Raw genomic sequence first — 18,098 nt, 5'->3', positions numbered from 1 at the left:
AGTTTTGCGTGTTCATCTCTCCCCTCCACTGCTGAGGCCCCCCCCCCCCCCCGCCCCGACCTCCCCACCTTCCTGCCCCCACCCTACCCATGTCTTTCCATCTGAGACTCTTCAGCCAGCCGTTGGGACTGCAGGCTGACTCCAAGCCTTCATAAACCACCCAGGACTGTTAAACAAATCCTATAATTAGAAGCCAGGTTTCCTAAACGAAGTGAAAAATGTAACGCTACCCTCTGTTTGTTCACTGGATGCTCAACGCATGTCCCATGACCCAGAGGAGCTGTGACTTTGGGTTTTCAAGAAGCCTTAATAAGGTAATGTTTATAAAGTCCTTAACTTTACAACTCCGCTGGAATACAACTCCGCGAAACAAGGAAAAGCCACAATTCCAAAGAGATACCCCTACCCCCACCCGCACCCCATCCTGTCCCAATAGTGAGGAGTGTTGTCCCTTATGGGGTATGTGGAGAGCCCCAAGACTTGGATTAAAGTAAGTGAGTTCTGGCCCCAAGTCTGACCCTGAATGGCTGTGTGACATTGTATCAGCCTCTTTCCCTCGCTGGACTTTATTTTTAAAAGTAAATCTTTATGAATTCAGTAAAGTACTATTCCAGCCTCCCTGCCTGGAAAAGAGAAGAGATGCTAAGACTTGCTTGTTATAAAAGTCCCTTCAAACTCTGACATTCTGCAGTCTCATTCTGTGCCTCTCTGCCATTGGGTTTGTCTCAAGCAAGGATTCTTCTCCAAATTCGAACTCCCTTCTCTGGACTCTACAAAAGCCCTCGGTAATGGAACTTGAACTGGGTAAATCTAGTTTGGGGTTGGCAAGACCCATAGGTATACCTCTTCCTCCCTTGGCTTTGAACACCTAAGGGCCTCTCTCATGAGATAAAGTGCACAGGAAATAATGTGAAAATAACTTGTGGAAAATAAAACAACAAAAAGAACTCTAACTCTAGAAGGACTTCAAATTGGTCAATATGAGGAGCAAGGAAAAGCACAGGGCTGTGCTGTCTGGAGATGGTAGCGACTGTTAACTTCCTGCTTTAACATTATGTTAACAACATAATAGCTGACATTTATTGGGTTCTTTCTATGAACCAGACTCTGCTGAGGACTCACATCCACCCTCTCAGTTAACCTCACAGCAAATCTGGGAGGTAGGTTACTTTCTCATCCTCCTCATTGTACAGATAAGAAACGGACAGTTAAAGAGATGAAAGAATTTTCCCAAAGGAAATAAGTGGTTGGAATAGAGACTCCAGAACCCATTCTTGACTTCTATAAATCTGTTGCCTACAAACCTGTGATCCTTTGTGGAAGTCAATGTCATGATGAAGTGTCCATCACTCTGTGTCCCTGAGTGATTCCGACGAACAGAGCATGCCTGGCAGCCAACTTGTGAGAAAGACACCTTCCCTGGGCTAAGCCTCCAAGATCTGGGGGCTGTTTGTTACTGCAGCCCAACATGGCCCCTCCTGACTGATACTCCTTGTCATAGGGCAGAGGGAACAGCTTTGTTCTGTGTATTTTCAAAGAGCAAATTTGTCACCAGCAGAGGAAAGGGAGGTAGACATTTAAAACAAGTAGAGACTACTAAGAGATTCAGGAGCATTGAATAGGAGCATCATTGAGAAGCCAGAAAAATGACCAGTAAGGTCTCGTTGAGCCTGGGACTGTAAGAAATGGTCTACAAATTGAGAAGATTTGGAAGTGATTCTGGAATGACGAGGTCAGAGCTAGCTCTGTGGTTGAGATAATGGGATAGAATGCAAGGGAATCCCAACCTGGAAGACAACAATTATAGACACAGATAGCTTTGTGATCACCAGATTGAAGAGCCAAACCAGCCCAGCTTTTCCATGAACACACTACTGGAGAGAAAGAGATCGGGATCCCAACCCTTGAATTTCCTCTGGAACTGACTCAGAAAACATTCTCCCTGGCACTGCCGGGGTCCAACCCCAGCAGGTCCAGGGGTTCCCAAAGGCGTAGACGGAGTCGGCGAAGAAGGAAGGACACGGAGACAGTGTTCAGTTGATCAGCAGCCTAGCCAGGATCTCCAGCCAGGATCTCCAGCCAAGTTCTGGTCTGGATCTCCAGAGAGGTTCTGCTGTTTATTGTCTTGTTACATCCGTATTTATACCAGTTGATTTTAATCCTGTCAATTTCTATTACAAAGGTTAGGGCGTTTCTTATCTCCATTCCAGGGAGTAAAGATTATGTAGCTTAAGCATGATTGTTTGTAGTTAAAGTGATTAACTACCCGCCTGGCACTTAGTTAAGGAGTTTCATCCCCTCCCTAACTTCAGGGAAAAATCCCTACCTGGGGAAACAACCTTTCTCGGAGAGGTGACCTTGGTTAAAACACATAGTGCCAAGAAGGTGAGCAAACATATTAAGAACAGTATGCCATATATGCCAGGTCCCTTGAAACAGCAAGGATGGACCGGCTCCCGGCATGGCACCAAGCCCTCTCGCCAAACACATTTCCCTCCAATGTAGATTTATCCATAGAACACAGCGAGGCCATGTCAGAAGTCATTTGGATGACTTTTGGCACTCTGTGTACCCTGCTGAATGCCCCCCTGTAATTGCTGCTTGGCTTCAATGCTCCTTTCCTAAGCTGGGGCAAAGGTTAGCATGGGTGGTGGTCAAAAGTGGCCTCAGGGGCCCAGGCTTTCGTCCTAAGCTCTGCCCCCTTTGCTGTGCTATATGACCATGGGCAGGTTATTTCCCTTCCCTGGGCCTCAATTTCCTCTTTTGTAAAATCATTATATTCACATGGGGTTGATACAAACAGTAAATAAAGTCAGATATAAAAGTGCTTTGTAAACTGTCGAGTGCTATACACACACCAAGGGTATCGCTCTTACCACCAGGGCGATGATCGGCCATATCTGCCTGGTTCCTGGGGCTGGACCATTTCCGTCTCCCAGGACCAGAAACCTCGAAACTGTCTTCCAACATAAAAACAGTTATGGAGGCTTCTTTCCTGGGAATCAGACTTTGGAAATGGTCAGACTCCACATGAGCCATTTCTTCTTCTTTCCTCACAAATACAATATTTATGAGAACTGACCTTCCAATGGAAATTTGGCAAGCTATCACATTCTGGAGACATTGTACCTTCTTCCACACGCCCCAAGGGCTGAGGTCATGGGCTTCCCAGGAGATCCTGCGGTTCCCAAGGATGCAGGAGGTACAGGAGACTGAGAAGAGAGGGGCCCAGTAAGAGTCCCTATACCGACCATAGGCTGACCCTAAAGTACCAGTACGGTGATGTCTGCCATCCTCTATAAGAGCATCAGCTCAGGACCTGTTTAGCTGTTCACTCTGTTTGCCTCCAGTAGATGCTCAAATACATATCTGTGTCCAATGAAGCGAATGAACCCTCCTCAAGGGTCCTCACTGCCCATACTTTGCAACTTACAGTTTCCCAGACAACTTACTTAAACCATCCCCTGGTTTCTCAAGATCATCTCTCAACAGGTTCAGGCCACAGAGACAAGCTTCTGCACGGAGGCCAGGGCTGGGATACACTGGAGGCCTCAGAGCCTGTATGTTTTTGAGGCTGTTTTCTGGGGGGAGGAAGGATGGGGATGGAGGCCTTGGCTATGTCATCAAGGTTCCTTGCTGAAGTGCGATGTGATGCTGCCAGTCACCTCAAGGGGTGGGTTGTGAGTGGCTCTTCCCCCACCAAGACCTGCCCTGGTCACAGGTCCCCAAGACAGGCAGTGAGAAGCCCATGTTAGCTGCCTGTAAGACCTTCAAAACCATAACAAAACGAAGCACGCACATACAAGACTCCGCCCCTGAATTTGTACCCTATACAGATACACACCAAACAAGTGCAATAAAAACAGCACCGCTGCGGCAATGACGGAAGCTAACATGTAAGGCAGACTGATAAATACCGTCCGTTTTTAGCTTGGTTCCGGGGAGCAGGCCTTTGAACCCAAGCTGCAAAGGAAATCTCCTCTCCCCCTCCCCGGACTCCTCTCCTATAAACAGCCAGAAGACATGGACCCCCTTCTTCTCCCGTCCTCCACGCCCAGGCTTCTTCCTCCACCGGGGTCCACACTCTGGGGGTCTGAAGGGAACATTCTCATGCTGTGCCCTCTTCCTGCTTCCGCTGGAGGATGGAGCCTCCCCCCAAAGCAGACACAGACCCACCCTCCAAGAGGGGGGGCTGACAGCTCTGGGGGGAAAGCCAGAACTCTGGATCTTGTAAGTCCAGATGTCCCGTAAACTCCGACCAGAGTATAAACATCCCCCGGGACCGAGGGGAGGATATGCCGGTGGGCAGGGGGGCCGGCGCCTCGTCTCTCCTGGGGACAGGCTGTTTATTCCATGTCCCTCACGAGCTCTCTTGGGCTCTTTCCTGCCCCAGGTCTGGGCCAGTCCAGGCAGAACAGCCCTATATAGGGGTCTGAGGCCTTGAACATAAGACTTCAGCCTCTCAGGGCTGGAGAGGAGCTATCTATTAAAGCTCTATCAGTCCATCCTTTCCTCTTCTTGAATCTCCCTCACAGCACTCCCAGCCGGTCTTCTGGCCTCCGGTCTTTTCGGCTGACGGGGAGTTCACTCTTTCCCAGGGCAATCCATTCTACTATTGGGATTTGGCAGTTAGAAAATTCTAGAAAAGAGCTGACTAGAATTGTTCTGTGCAACCTGACTGAGCAGCGCTGAAAGCCACAGGTACAGCAAAATAGCAGCAGGGCCATTCGCTGAGCACCGCTCTGTGACAGGCACTTACCTCATGAAACCCCCTTCCTTCTGAGGAGGACACATGGGCTCAGGAAGGTTAGGTCACTTGCCCAAGGTAACCCAGCTGTTGTGTTCAATGTTTGTGCTTTAAACCTTAGTCTACACTGGGTCTTCCCAATCAAAACCAAAAATAGCTCATACACCCGCAAATCACCCTACAACACACAGGCACACATGAAACCAACCAAGTTACAAGGAAAACAGCCCAAACTTGCCAAGTATTAAATGCCAGGCAAGTCATAATTTTTATGACAAATCAATGTTAACAACCCTCTGGGGAAACTGAGGCTCACTGAGGTTAGAAGACGTGGACATGGTCATGTAAGTAGGGGTGGGGCAAGGGCCCAGCCACCATTTCTGAAGTCTGCAGTCTCCCACGATACCACATAGCATCACGGGGCGTGGTGGGGGGACTTTAGCCTAATGGGAGAAAACGTTTATAATTATAATGATCATTCTCACCAACTAGAGCTTTAAAACATGGGGTGTACATCTTCGGAGAGAGACCACCTCCCTGTACTGGAGGCGTCCAGCAAAGGTGCTTTGGAAGGGTTTCCCACTCTGGTGGGAGCTACACAAGATATCCCTGAGGTTCTATGGGCGGTGAGCATTAACAAGAGACTGGACACAGCGCATAGTATGCAACCCAGAAGCAGCACAAAGTCAGTATGCAACCCAGAAACAAACTCGGCGCTTTGAAGAGTGGATGCTGGGCAGGAGGGAGGCCTCGGCCACCCAGTCCCCGAGCACAAGCCCACCTCTTAGAATCCTGCCCCAGGTCACACTTCCTTGATTGGTCCCCGTGGGGGGGTGGGGGGAGGGAGAGGCATTGGCACGTGGCCTGGGCAGAGGGTCATGTGGATGTGGTGCCCCCTCTGTACATCCCGGGGGCCGCCCATTCACCGAGGCCGTTCCCTTTTTTGAGAACTGGGAGCTTGCTGGCTGGGTCTGTTCCCACCAACAGTGTTCCCGTCCAGGGATCTTAAAATAGTGCCTCTTGGCTGGGGCTCTGCAGTGAGCAGTGAGGCAGGCATTTGTGCAAATATGGGCCTGGGAGAAGGACTCCTACCAGGAGGGTGGAGGGTGGGGTGGGCAGCATGGCAGGAGAGCCAAGACCTCCTGTGGAGGATGCGCCCTCCTGGCCACAGCCCCCCTCCATCTTGCAGCGGAGGCGCCGGCCAGTCTCCTCCTGCCTCCCCCAGCCTTACTGGGTCCACTTGGACTGGTCTTTAGACTGAATCCCATGGGCCCTCCTGGCCCAGGCCAGGTTCCCGGAGAAGCCCACTATGAACAGGGGCCTTTACGTTCTTCTGCTGGTTCTGTCCTTGGCCCCACCTAACAATGGCCTTCCTACCTGGGAACACCCCAGAAATATCGCTGAAGGCCCAACTCCAAATTTGTTTTAACAATAACAGTGACACTTGCAGCTGCCATCCATTGAGTGCTTACTGTCGGCAAGCACGCTGCTGAGTGCTTTGACATGCATGATTTCATCCGAGCCTCACGACCATCCACTGGGAGCCAAGCTATTATTATCTCCACTGTCAGAAGAAACGAAAGCTCAGAAAAGTCAAGTGAGTTTCCCAAGGCCACAGAGTTGTGAACTGGTCGAGGCAGCATTAAAACTCAGGTCTGTCAACCTCTGGAGTCTGAACTCTTAGTCCTTGGGCTGCACCTCCTCCACCGGCTCCCTGCTGCTCTGGCCTCCCGTTCTCCATCCCATCGTGATCACCCCGTGTGACATACCACTGGTGTGATTCAATGCATGAAACAGCCAATGCCTGCGACGTGTCGGGAACATTGCTGGGTGCCATGCCCAGACGCGGGGAGTCCTCAGGTCCCCTTGGGGACTCTTGTTTGGGCTTGGGCTCAGTGATCTCCCCAACACGCAGGGTCCAGTTTGTTTGAGAATATCAGGGTGAGGCTGAGGCAAGCACAGACTCCCCCTTGATGACCAAGAGACCAGCTGGACATCCTCCCTCCTGCCCTGGTAGCAATGCTCCTCTTCTTGTCCCACTGTACGGAACAGCATGTGCATGAATCAAACTTTGGCTCCCCGAGCGTCAGTTTCCCCATTCTATATTTGGGAAAAAGTTAGGGCCTCACCACAGGGTGGGTGGGAGGATTAAGTGAAACTGTGCATGAAGGACTTAGCACAATGCCTGCCAGTCAGTAAGTAGATATTAAGCAACAGCTATTATTATTACTAGTTGCTATTTTCTGGACATTACGATGTCCGGGTGTCAAATGGCTAGGGCCTAGCACATACTAGGTGCTCCAAGCGAAGGAAATCACTCACACAGCAGACAGAAGCCCCCTTGCTCATCCTTTCCCCTCCCACCCCACCCCTCCTGCGGCTGTGTCATTCCTGCTCTAATGAGGAAGGTGTCCTGGGCACTGGTCATTAACAATAGGGTCACTCGGGCAGCCAGGGGCGGGCACAGGTCCCAAACCCACTCTCCCAGACCCTCATTTTCAGCTCCAGGGCCCATTCCAGAGAAAAGCGCTGGTGTGGAAGTTCCATCAGGCTTTGCCAGGGATGTCTGGTGGCGCCACCTGGTGGCGAGCACAGCACTGCTCCTGGTCAGGCCTGTAGCTCTAAGTGCCTCCGCCCTCCTGCTCTGCAGCCCATCTGCCCCTTCCCTCATTCACAAGTACCACGTACTGACCACCTCCCGTGTGTAAAGACTTAAGGACCCCAACTTTGCTGTGGGGCAGAAGCCCCTGAAGTCGAAGTCACTATGCCTCCCTCTCAGGCCTGGCTCTGACCATACTCTGCCAGAATCCACATCTGTGAAGGCAGATGACCCTCCAGTGGTTTCTAGAAGCCAAGGCTGGAGGAAGGGGCCTCCTTCCTGGCCTGAGCTGGCCAAGATGGTCACTGAGCCCATCCTTGACTCCCTGCTGCCCCATTCTTCGCCCTGTCCCTCTGGCTGTTTCTCTGGTTCAAAGGACAGTGGCAGTGGGGCTGGGACAGCCTGGGGTGGGAGTGGGGGCCCTGTTGCCTGAGGAGGTATTTTCAGAGTCCCCCTCCCTCTGGAGTTTCCAGCGATAGAATGGAGCCCTGTCTAGTATTTGACCAAATAAGGTGGTATCTCTCGATGAGCTCAAGCCTCAGCCAGCTTCTCAGTTATGCTGTGGAAACCTGCCCTGGACAGATTAATCTTGTGACATTCAGGAGCGCCTCGCACCCTGCGTTCTTCCCCTAGCCCATTCCTGTAAATGGCCAAGAGTGGCCCCTCCACAGGGCGCCGTGATCCTGGATGTCTGTTCACAGTGTCCCTCCCCTGCCCTCTTTACACTTCCCCCCACCCCCCATCCCGCCACCCTGGGTGGACTACTCCCTCACAGTTGGCTGGGCTGTTCACTTGAGTGAGAGCTTGACCAGCAGGGCTGGTCAGTTCAGCATGTGATTCCAGGACACATAGACCCCGGGGTCACCTGAGCTCACAAAATTGTGGCCAGAGCCTGTGAAACCCAGAGCTCTCTCAGCCAGGAGGCTGGGCCCGGGGGGAGGGGGGGGGTGAGGAGGTGGAAAGGAGACTCAGCTGAGCAATGCAAACTGTGCTAGCTCTAAGAACAGTTAATGTTTATAAAAACAATTATAAAATTATTTTATAATAATTTTCATAATAAACAGTTAAGTGTTTATTGAGCAGTTACTACGTGCCAGGCACTGTGCCAGATGGGCTATTTCTTTTACTCCTTATGATAGCCTCCAAAGGTGGATGCTGTGATGATCCCTTTTCGAGAGATGTGGGAACTGAGCCTCAGAAAGGTTTCGGGGAGAAATGGGCCAGGCCTCTGTCAGTTCCTGGGCACGGCACTCATTTTACAGAGAAGGAAACTGAGGCCGAGAGAGAATCAAAGTCACAGACAATCACAGGGGGCCAGGTCCCTGGCATGGAGACCTTCTCTATGCAAGGGAAGGCCAGAACGACTGGCCACGAAGTCCTCATGGACCTGAGACTTGGCTGGTGTGAGAACACAGATTCAGAAACACATTCCCAGCAGGCCAGAATTGCACAGAAAATGTCCCAAGAAAAACAGCCTGGGCTGGTGGATAGAGCCCTGCACAGGACCAGGTATGAACCTCAGCTCTGTCATCTGTAACTCACTGTGTCATCCTGCACAAGCCCCTTCCTGCTCCAGCCTCAGTTTCCCCGCCTGTGAACTAAGGAAGCAAAACTCCCGTCACCCAAGGCTGTTGAGCTCACCTGAGACCGGGTGAGGCCAGAGTGCCTGCGTCTGTTTCCCTGGGAGATGGGGTCTGTGTCCTGCTCCTGGCCAGCACACTCTGAGAACATTTGCTCTCCTGACCAACGGACAGCCCGTCCCTCCTCTGCCCTCACCCCCTTGCCATCCCCAAAGCAAACGAAGCTGATTGTCTTAGCAGGCCCTGTGGGTGCTGGCCGGCCGGCCGGCCGCAGGCCACAGACGGAGGTGCCACCCGCCAGAACCCCACCAGACACACAGGGCATTGTCCCTTAGTCAACAGCCCCTGGGCACCTCGGCCGGTTCCTGGCCTGCCCCCACGCCCCTCACCGCCTGCCACTGCGCCAGGCCCAACCAGCTGGGGGCCCAAGCCGATGATGAGCCCACCCACCCCCAGCAGCCCCCTGATGAGCTATAATTGCTTCGCTCCATCCTGTTGCTGCCATTCTCTTGGAGGAGGCATCTGGGGTTCCAGGCGGGCGGCAGCTGCAGGCCGACCGCCTGGCTCGTCGGGATGGACTGGCTGTACAACCTGGTACGTGGCGCTTCCCCACCCCCACCCCTTTGAGGGCCTGAGTGTTTCCGTACTTCTTTCCTATTGATTAATGTCTGGCTCTGTTTGGCTTGGAATCTGCCGAGTTCTCCCTCTGCCCTCTCCCCCAGGGCTGGAGAGAAACAGACTGGTCTCACAGCCTGCAGCCATGGCCAGTAGCTCAGGCTCCTGAACTGGGCCCGTCCACACTGAAGCCCTTTCAGGCCAAAGGCACCTGGGGAGATCCTGGCAAACTCAGTTATCGGGGTTTTTCCAACGAGTCCTTGGGTGCTGAGAGCCAGGCGGCGTGACCCAGGGCAAGCCCTTCCGTGTCTCTGTGTCCCACCTGCAACATGAGAGAAGGGGCCTCGGGTCATCTGTTCCGTGTTCCTCTGCATGAAGAGCCAGAGTTTGAGAACACCAAGTGAGAGACGCAGATGCGATGAGAAAGCCTATGGTTAGGGAGACATCTTTCTGCATCAGGATCTAGGACCAAAAAGGAAGAATGTAGTGACTTGACTCTCTGTTGTGGATTTTGCTCCAGGAAATGGCTCTGCCAAGAGGGACTACGCTCAAACTTGTTTGCGAGGGTCAAGACTTGCTGGGTAGCCTGGAAAGGTCAGGCGTGGGCCATGTGAACCGTGGGGTGAGGGACACAGGGCAGGCAGGGGCCTGACTAGATTCCGTGAGGAGATGAAACTCCCCCTGAGGGTTTCCCCCATCTGCCAGCCCTGGCCCTCCCCCAAGCCCTGGCCCTTCTCTCCCTGGCTTCCTGAGAAGTCTGGGTTCTGCCGGCCCCTGGGGCCTCTCCTGTGTGAGCCAGGGCCTTTCCTGACACTCCCGGCTCTGAGGGCAGAAATGGAGGGCAGGTGAGGGTGGAGAGGGGTGGGCGAGGGAGGACGAGGGGTGGGGCAGGCAGAGGGTTAGGGGTGGAGGAGGAGAGCACAGGTGCCATGGAGTCCAACGGAGATCCTGGGCCTCCACCTGCCCCCCTCCCCAACTTCATCTCATGCCCCCTCCCTCCGCCCCCCCCCCCCCCCACTTCGGCCTCACTGTTTCCTTCCAGCAAAGCTCTTAACCAACTCAAACCTCCTCTCACAGTTTCCCATCTGCCTCCCTCTTATCCTTCAAGCTTCACCTGACATGCCTGCACCCCGGAAAGGCTTTGCGGGACCCCACACTGCCACCTGGCTAAGCGGGTGGCCCTGTTCTTCTCTAACCACGTGCTGCAGGGTCCCACCATCGCACGTATCTCTAGGGAGACTTAGGTGTTTGCTTTCTTGTTCACCATCTGTTCTTTCTCCCAGACTGTGAGCTACAGAAGGCAAGGATGGTGACAGCCATTCATTCACTCAGACACAGGGGCTAGAACAGTGTGAGGAAACTGGCGCAATGCCTGTCCTCATGGGGTCTGTGCTTAATGGGGGACAGGCATAGAAGAGAATCACACTCAGAGACTGTAAGACTGTAGTCATGCAAGAGGCATGTGGTGTTGAGAGCCCAAGAAGGCCCACCAAGGCCTCTGTAAGGAAGTGACACTAGAGAGGCATTTAGAGGGCGAGGAGAGAGGCCCTCTGCAGGTGGTAGCCTGTGCAAAGTCCCTGTGGCAGAAAGGAGCATGGTGAGAGGAAGGGAATGAGGGAAGGCCAGAGGCTGAGATGTGAGTGTGAGAGGAAGCTCAGGCCCAGGAAAGTGACTTTATTAGATTTGCATTTCAAATAGCTGTTCTTAGCCTAGATGTGGAGAATTGATTTGGAGGAGGGGAGGGGGTCTGTTGAGATGCTCAGGGAAGTGAGAACGCTGATGCAGATAGAGTGAAGTGGATAGGTGGGAGATTTTTTCCCCCCCAAAAGAAGAAAAACAGACTTCATTTACAAGTAATGATATTTAGAAAAGACCCATCCTTGGCCCTTAAAAACCTCTCCATCAGTTCAAATGGGCAGGGAGATGTTTGAAGGGTGCAATAGATAAGACTTAGTGATGAGTGTGGTGCATAAAAGTGTTGGTACACAGGAGTGGTGGGCTGGTGGGACCAAGACAGGGCATGGCAGGTAAGAGTCACTCCCATAAGGCCTTTCCTCTTTTTTTCCTCCACTCTGAGCCCTGACTCCTGGCCCCGAGGAAGTCCTGGCTCTCTGACCTTTGACCCATGACCTTCCTCCTCAGCTATTTCTTCTTACCATCTCCATCTTCCTGGGGCTGGGCCAGCCCAGGAACCCCAAAAGCAAGAGGAAGGGGCAAGGGAGACCTGGAACCGTGGCCCCTGGGCCTCATCAGGTGCCACTGGACCTGGTATCGAGGGCAAAACCATACGCCCGCATGGAGGAATACGAGAGAAACCTCGGGGAGATGGTGGCCCAACTGAGGAACAGCTCTGAGCCAGTGAGGAGGAAGTGTGAGGTCAACCTGCAGCTGTGGCTGTCCAACAAGAGAAGCCTGTCTCCATGGGGCTACAGGTAGGCCAGGCTGGGTGGCCGTGGGCGAGCTGCATTGCATGTTGTGGGTTGCACGGGGAGGGGGGCACCTTGCCCACTGTCCCCATCATTGTAAGAGTTAAGACCTTGGATGCAGAGGCTGACGCCTGGGCTGGAATCCTGGCTCTGCTTCTTACTTGCCGTGGGGCTGTAGGCGAGTTGCTTAGCCTCTCAGTTTCCTCAGTGGAGGTGATAGAAGTACCTACTTCATAGGTTTGTTATTAAATGAGATATCCATGCAGGACACTGCTGTTATTGCTCTCCAAGTCCCCGCTGAAGTACCTGCAAGGCTTTCCCTGAACGTCACTTCCTCCAGCTCGGGGTGCCTTGTGTACACCTCTCAGTTACAGTTACAGCACTTCCGGGTGTCCATATCTGTCTCACGCTAGACTAGGACCTTCTACGGATTCTCATGCTCCATCCAATCCAAACCTCCAGGGCTGAGGCCCAGAAGGTGGGATTTTATACATCTCCACGTGATGAGGATGCGCAGCTAGGTTTGGGAGTCACAACCTGCTGCTCCTAGGTCAGTGACGGCGAACCTTTTGAGCGCGGCGTGTCAGCATTTTGAAAAGCCCTAACTTAACTCTGGTGCCGTGTCACATATAGAAATTTTTTGACCTTTGCAACCATAGTAAAACAAAGATGTATATTTTTGATGTTCATTTTATATATTTAAATGCCATTTAACAAAGAAAAATCAACGAAAAAAATGAGTTCGCGTGTCACCTCTGACACACGTGTCATAGGTTCACCATCACTGCCCTAGAGGGAAGGGGTGGTATCTTAGCTTGGTTGTAGCTCCACTTCCTAGCACAGTCCCTGGCACTCAGAAGCCACATGTATATGTGTTGAATGAATAATGATGAAACAGACTAACCCCGAAGGGTCCTCTCATAAACTCAGGCCACACAACCGATGTCCAGAATAGCATGTTCAATAGAACATTCTCTGATGATGTCAAGTCCAGCCAGCCTCATGTGGCTCTCGAGCACCTGAAGTGTGGCTGGTGTGACTGGGGAGCTAATTTTGATGAATGTAAGTAGCCACATGTGGCTAGTGGCTACCATATCTGGAATGTGGCCATTGGAAGTGGCCATTAAGATCCTCCAAAAATAAAATAAAATAAAGTAAAATAAAATAAAAATCCTCCAAAGCTGGGCCTCTCACTGTACTGTGCCCTTGACTTTTAGGAGATCTTATAAAAATGCAGGTTCTGATCAAAAGGGGGTAGGGGACTGGGCGGGGCACAAGATTCCACATTTCTAACAAGTTCGGAGGTGATCCCAACACTGCAGGTCCACAAGTCAAGTTCACCCCTCACATTTAGCAGACGAGGAAACTGAGACACAGTGAAGACAAGGTCACACATCAAGTCCCCGTCCCCTCAGCTGTAGGAGGGAACGCCTCTGTGCTGTCCATCCCCAAACACCCTATGCCAAGGACAGACTCGTTCCCATGGGTGGAATATTTGTTGCGTGAATAGAAATTAAGTCAGAATAGACCCCAGGCCTCCTGACTCCTCTTTTAGTGAGAATTAGGCCTAAATGTTCTCAAATATTAACTTCCCGTGGATTAAGTTTCTCAAGACTATAAGTAAGGGGGTGGAGAGGCAGAGGGTCCTTAGCTTCTTTGTGACCCCACAGCACCACGAAGTAGTAGGATAAGGATCTTGCTGGAGGAAAGAAGAAAACTGGGTGACTGACTGGTGTCCTTGAACCTGGATAACCTTGGGTGCCTGACTTGCCTTCCAAGGTTCCTTTTCTCACCCGGAACACGGCGTTGATCACTGTCCTTCCTATGGCGAAACACAGGCTTGCCTGGGAATGAAAACACGGGGTTAGGAAAAGCAGAGGGTGGGGCGTGGGGGCCCATTTGCTGCCCCTCCCCCGTCCCACACACACCACCCGCAGCAGCCCTGCGTTCTCTCCCGTCCTCCTGCAGCATCAACCACGACCCCGCCCGCATCCCGGCGGACCTGCCTGAGGCGCGGTGCCTGTGTCTGGGCTGCGTGAACCCCTTCACCATGCAGGAGGACCGCAGCATGGTGAGCGTGCCCGTGTTCAGCCAGGTGCCCGTGCGCCGCCGCCTCTGCCCGCTGCCCCCGCGCACCGGGCCCTGCCGCCAGCGCGCAGTCATGGAGACCATCGCCGTGGGCTGCACCTGCATCTTCTGAACGGCCCTGGCCCTGGCCCAGGACCTGTGGGCAGCTGGAGAGCGCCCTCCCTGCACCCCACACAAGGCCAATGAAAAGTAAACGCTGTCTTTCTGAAGCAAGACCTTGGGTTTGCTCCTTGTGGCTCTGAAGCCAAAACCAGGGTGGGGGTAGGAGGCTCCTGGGAGGTAGAGTTCAGATCAACATAAAGGAGGACTTCCCATCGCTCAGCCTTCTCCAACACTGAAATAGGTTATTAAAAAAAATACTGCATTTGCTTCCACCATTTCGGACAGTCACATACTTCCTTTAATTTGGGTTTATAAGGCTTATTTCAGTCATGTCATTGGAGCCTGGTTGCTATCAACGTCTGCAGGAGGGACCAAGCGTGAACTCTCCCTAGGTAAGTGCAGGACCATTGCAAACAATCTTTTCGGAAGCAGTGAGGCCCTGTCTCTGTGAGGGTTCAGCAAAGGCTGAGCCGCTCAAGAATATGGCAGAGCAGATTCCTGCTCTGGGAGGAATAAGGTCGCCTTCAACTCGGATTCTCTGCAGGTTCAGCCTTAGACCCAGAGAGGAGCCTCCAGGCTGCCAAAGGGCAGGGGTTTTTACCCTGGGCCATCGAGCCCCTGAAATGCTCGTGTGGGAATGCACTTACTCTGGTCTGGGGATCTCCGGCTTTGAACAAACACTCGAGAGTTGAGAAGCATCAACACAGATCATGCTTTCCTCCAGCCGTATCCACAGGGGGATCTGGTGAGATGGTTTGCTGACAGCAGTGGTTCTGAAACGTTAGCTAGCGTGAGAATCACCCGGAGGGCTGGTTAAAGCGCAGATTGCTAGGCCCCACACGCAGTGGTTCTGAAATGATTTGGTAGGTTCGACATGGGGGCTGAGCCTCACATTTCTAAGGCAGTGTTTCCTGCTGCTGGTCTGGGGACCACCCTTCGAGAACCACTGGTTTATATCAAAGCGCTTTACTGATAAAAAAGGCAGTGTGGGTCGACTTGCCCGAAAGCTCCCCCCGAGATGCTAATTCCCACCCACCCATCAGCCCCTTGCAACTCAATCCTCCCCCTGCCCTCCTAGCCCCTGCACCAAATCCTAAATCAGCTGCTCCCAGGTCTAAAAATACCTTCCTGCCCCCAGGACAGCTGAGGGGCTCAGGCTGTTTTCTGAGGGTAAGAATAGCTGGCTCTTTAGAGATCGTTTCAATAAGAGGGCCATCGGCCAGTATAGAAATACGCGGCTGCTCTAACTTCAATGCTTACAGCAGCTTTAGCTCTGAATGTATTAAGGCTCCATAATTCATGAAAGGGCACTGGTTAGGTTAGGTATGTGTCTGTCTGGGGTGGTAAGTAACTTACCTTTTTTGGTATCGTTCTAGAGTGGATACTGGTTAAAATTACCCCAGGAAGCTTCGGCCTGGCTCCAGACACATGGAAAATAGACTTCTTGTGCCAGCCCATGCTGATGCCTCCAGCAGCCGTGTCTCCTCCCTGGGGGGTTGCTTGTCTCTGAGGCCCCCACAGCCTGCTCTTCAGGCCTTAAGACTTGAGCCACACATGAGGGACCCGGGGCCTCCAAGGCCTTTTTGTGGGGTGAGGGTGTGGGAAGATTTGAGAGGCAAGATGGTTGCTCTGGTCCTGGGAGGAGACCCCAGGTGCCCTGGGCATAGGGATTGGGTGGGGAAACTCCTCACCTGGTGGGACTCCTCCCAGAGCACCAGACACACAGAGATCCTCAATGAACACCAGTTCGTTTATTAGTTTTATATGGAGGTTGGCATTTCCTCTTTGCAGGCGTCAGTTTTCTCATCTGGAGCTTGGTCTCGTGAGTCTGGGTGGGCAGCTGGCCCTGGTTTAAAGGCAGCAGCAGCAGGGAGCTCGGGACCTTTGCAGAACCGGGTCCACACTGTGCCCCCAACCTCCTTTGGTTGGAGTTTAAATGTGTCTCCTGCTTTCCACTCTCTGGTGAGAGTCCCCCAACTCCATAAGAATAGGGGCCTCATCTGACAATGTCAGTGCTGCATCCCCAGCACCTAGCACAGTGCCACATTCAAAATAGGGGTGCAGGGCTTGGTGAATGAATGCATGCATGCATTCATGCAAGGAGGCCTCCAGGGGAGCCCAAGATCTGCCCCTAGCTCCCTCTGTTGCTCCTTCAAAGGTGGGTCAGGAGCAAGGCACTCCTCTCCCCCCACTGTTCCTCAACCACCCCCAACTCTACCCTCCACAGCCTTCCTCCCACCGAAGCGCTGAAATCCTGCTTGAGCCACCTGCTCTAGGAGTGAATTTCCTTTGAGGAGTTCTAAACGTATACTACACTGCCCCCAGGATGACTGAGAATGTGACCTCTTTCCTGTTTTATCTGGTAGATGACAGGACTCTTTGTCTTTGCAAAAGCTCTCTTCTCCCCGAGGGCTGTAGGTCCCTGGGGGCTCCTGGTAAGCCTGGGGGCAAAGGTTTCCCCCTGGTTCTCATGCTCCCTTAAGGCCTTTCCTCGTGGGTGGGAAGGTGGTGAGATGCAGCTCTCAGGTTCGGGCCTGGGGAAGTGGGCAGCATGGGCATTTTGGCCCAGTTTGCTTCTGAGCTGTTCAGGCCTGCGTACCCAGACAAAGGAAGTTTCTGAAGCAGCAGCCAGCTCCACAGCACTCAAGCTGGGCATGGAGCCAAATGCCAGCTTCGGGGATCAAATGTAACTGCCCTGGTTTGCCTCTTTTGTACACATCCTTAGGGAGGCAACAGAGGGGTGGTTATCAGGGACAAATTTATTGGCCTTGGTCCTCTGGCCCAAAACCAATGATCATCGGTTACTCCATGATAGCCCGAGGCATCTCCATTTTAAATATAAACCATGAAAGGATGCTATTTCACACTGATTTCACTGGACTTGAGAAAAGGGAAAGGTCACAGCCCCATCCTACCTGTGGCTGACATTGTGCGTTCCTCCAACACCCTTTCTACCCCTAGGCCCTTGTAGTTTGGATGAGACCACCTCTGCTCCAGGGGTGGGGCCTGACTGTTCTAAGCCAATCAGCATGTGGCATTCACTTGGCCACAGGAATTGGTTCAGCAGGGGCCCAACTGGCCCAGAGCCCAGACTTCGGCTCAGGGGTCGTGGGAGAAGATGCTCTCGCTCTGGGAGCTGCTGGCAGCCGTCCTTGACCATGAGGGAAGTACTGGCGCTGGCCCTGCACAGTGCCCCGAGCTGGGGCTGTTATGATAGCCAGTAAAACCCTTTTATTGCTTAAGGCAGTCTGAGTTTGGTTTTCTACTACGTCAACCAAAAGCATTCTTACCGACGTGTCAACTTCAAAATCCCTGTAGTAACCAAGGGCATGTTTCTCTAACGTTAAAGGCACCAACGCTTTAATGACCACTGCCATCACCTCCGCAGGGTAAAACTTCAGAGCCAGTTTGGGCCTCTGCCAACTTGAAGGGGATTGTGCCCCATGCTGAACTCAATCCATTAGGAGAAGCTCCAGATTTTAACTCTGTGAACTCACCAAGAAACCTTGGGCACATTACTTCCTCATTTGGGGCTTTTATCTCCAGCTCTTCAAAAAAAGGGAAGTTAGCCCTAGCCAGTTTGGCTCAGTAGATAGAGCGTTGGCCTGCGGACTAAAGGGTCACAGGTTCGATTCTGGGCAAGGGCATATGCCTGGGTTGCAGGCTTCATCCCCAGTAGGGACATGCAGGGGGCAGCCTATCAATGATTCTCTCTCATCATTGATGTTTCTATCTCTCTATCTCTCTCCCTTCCTCTCTAAAATCAACAAAAAAAGTATATTTTTTTAAAAAAAGGGAAGTTAGCCACATTATGAGTGTCCCTTGGCAGTGTTGTGTCCTCCTGGGCCCAACCCCAGAGCCAGATTTAGCAGGTCTGGGTGGGACTTGGGCATCCTAATCATGTTAACCTCTGAACTGCACCCCAACACCTTTTCTTTTTA

At 52.5% G+C, this 18,098-nt stretch overlaps 1 protein-coding gene across 1 annotated transcript; it reads left to right on the top strand.

Annotated features, from left to right (window-relative positions):
* Positions 1–9,449: 9,449 nt before the first annotated feature.
* Positions 9,450–14,167, top strand: IL17B (interleukin 17B; the record flags this gene model as incomplete). Its single annotated transcript, XM_081092294.1, has 3 exons — positions 9,450–9,520; positions 11,684–11,973; positions 13,936–14,167. Exons 1-3 carry the CDS (start codon positions 9,500–9,502, stop codon positions 14,165–14,167), a joined length of 543 nt encoding a protein of 180 aa, XP_080948420.1. The 5' UTR covers positions 9,450–9,499.
* Between the last annotated feature and the right edge of the window lie 3,931 nt (positions 14,168–18,098).

This window comes from Myotis nattereri, assembly GCF_964212035.1.
Source record: "Myotis nattereri genome assembly, chromosome: 5".
NCBI lineage: Eukaryota > Metazoa > Chordata > Mammalia > Chiroptera > Vespertilionidae > Myotis > Myotis nattereri.
Note: the sequence above shows the minus strand (reverse complement) of the source record. Positions and strands in the feature narration are given on the sequence as shown.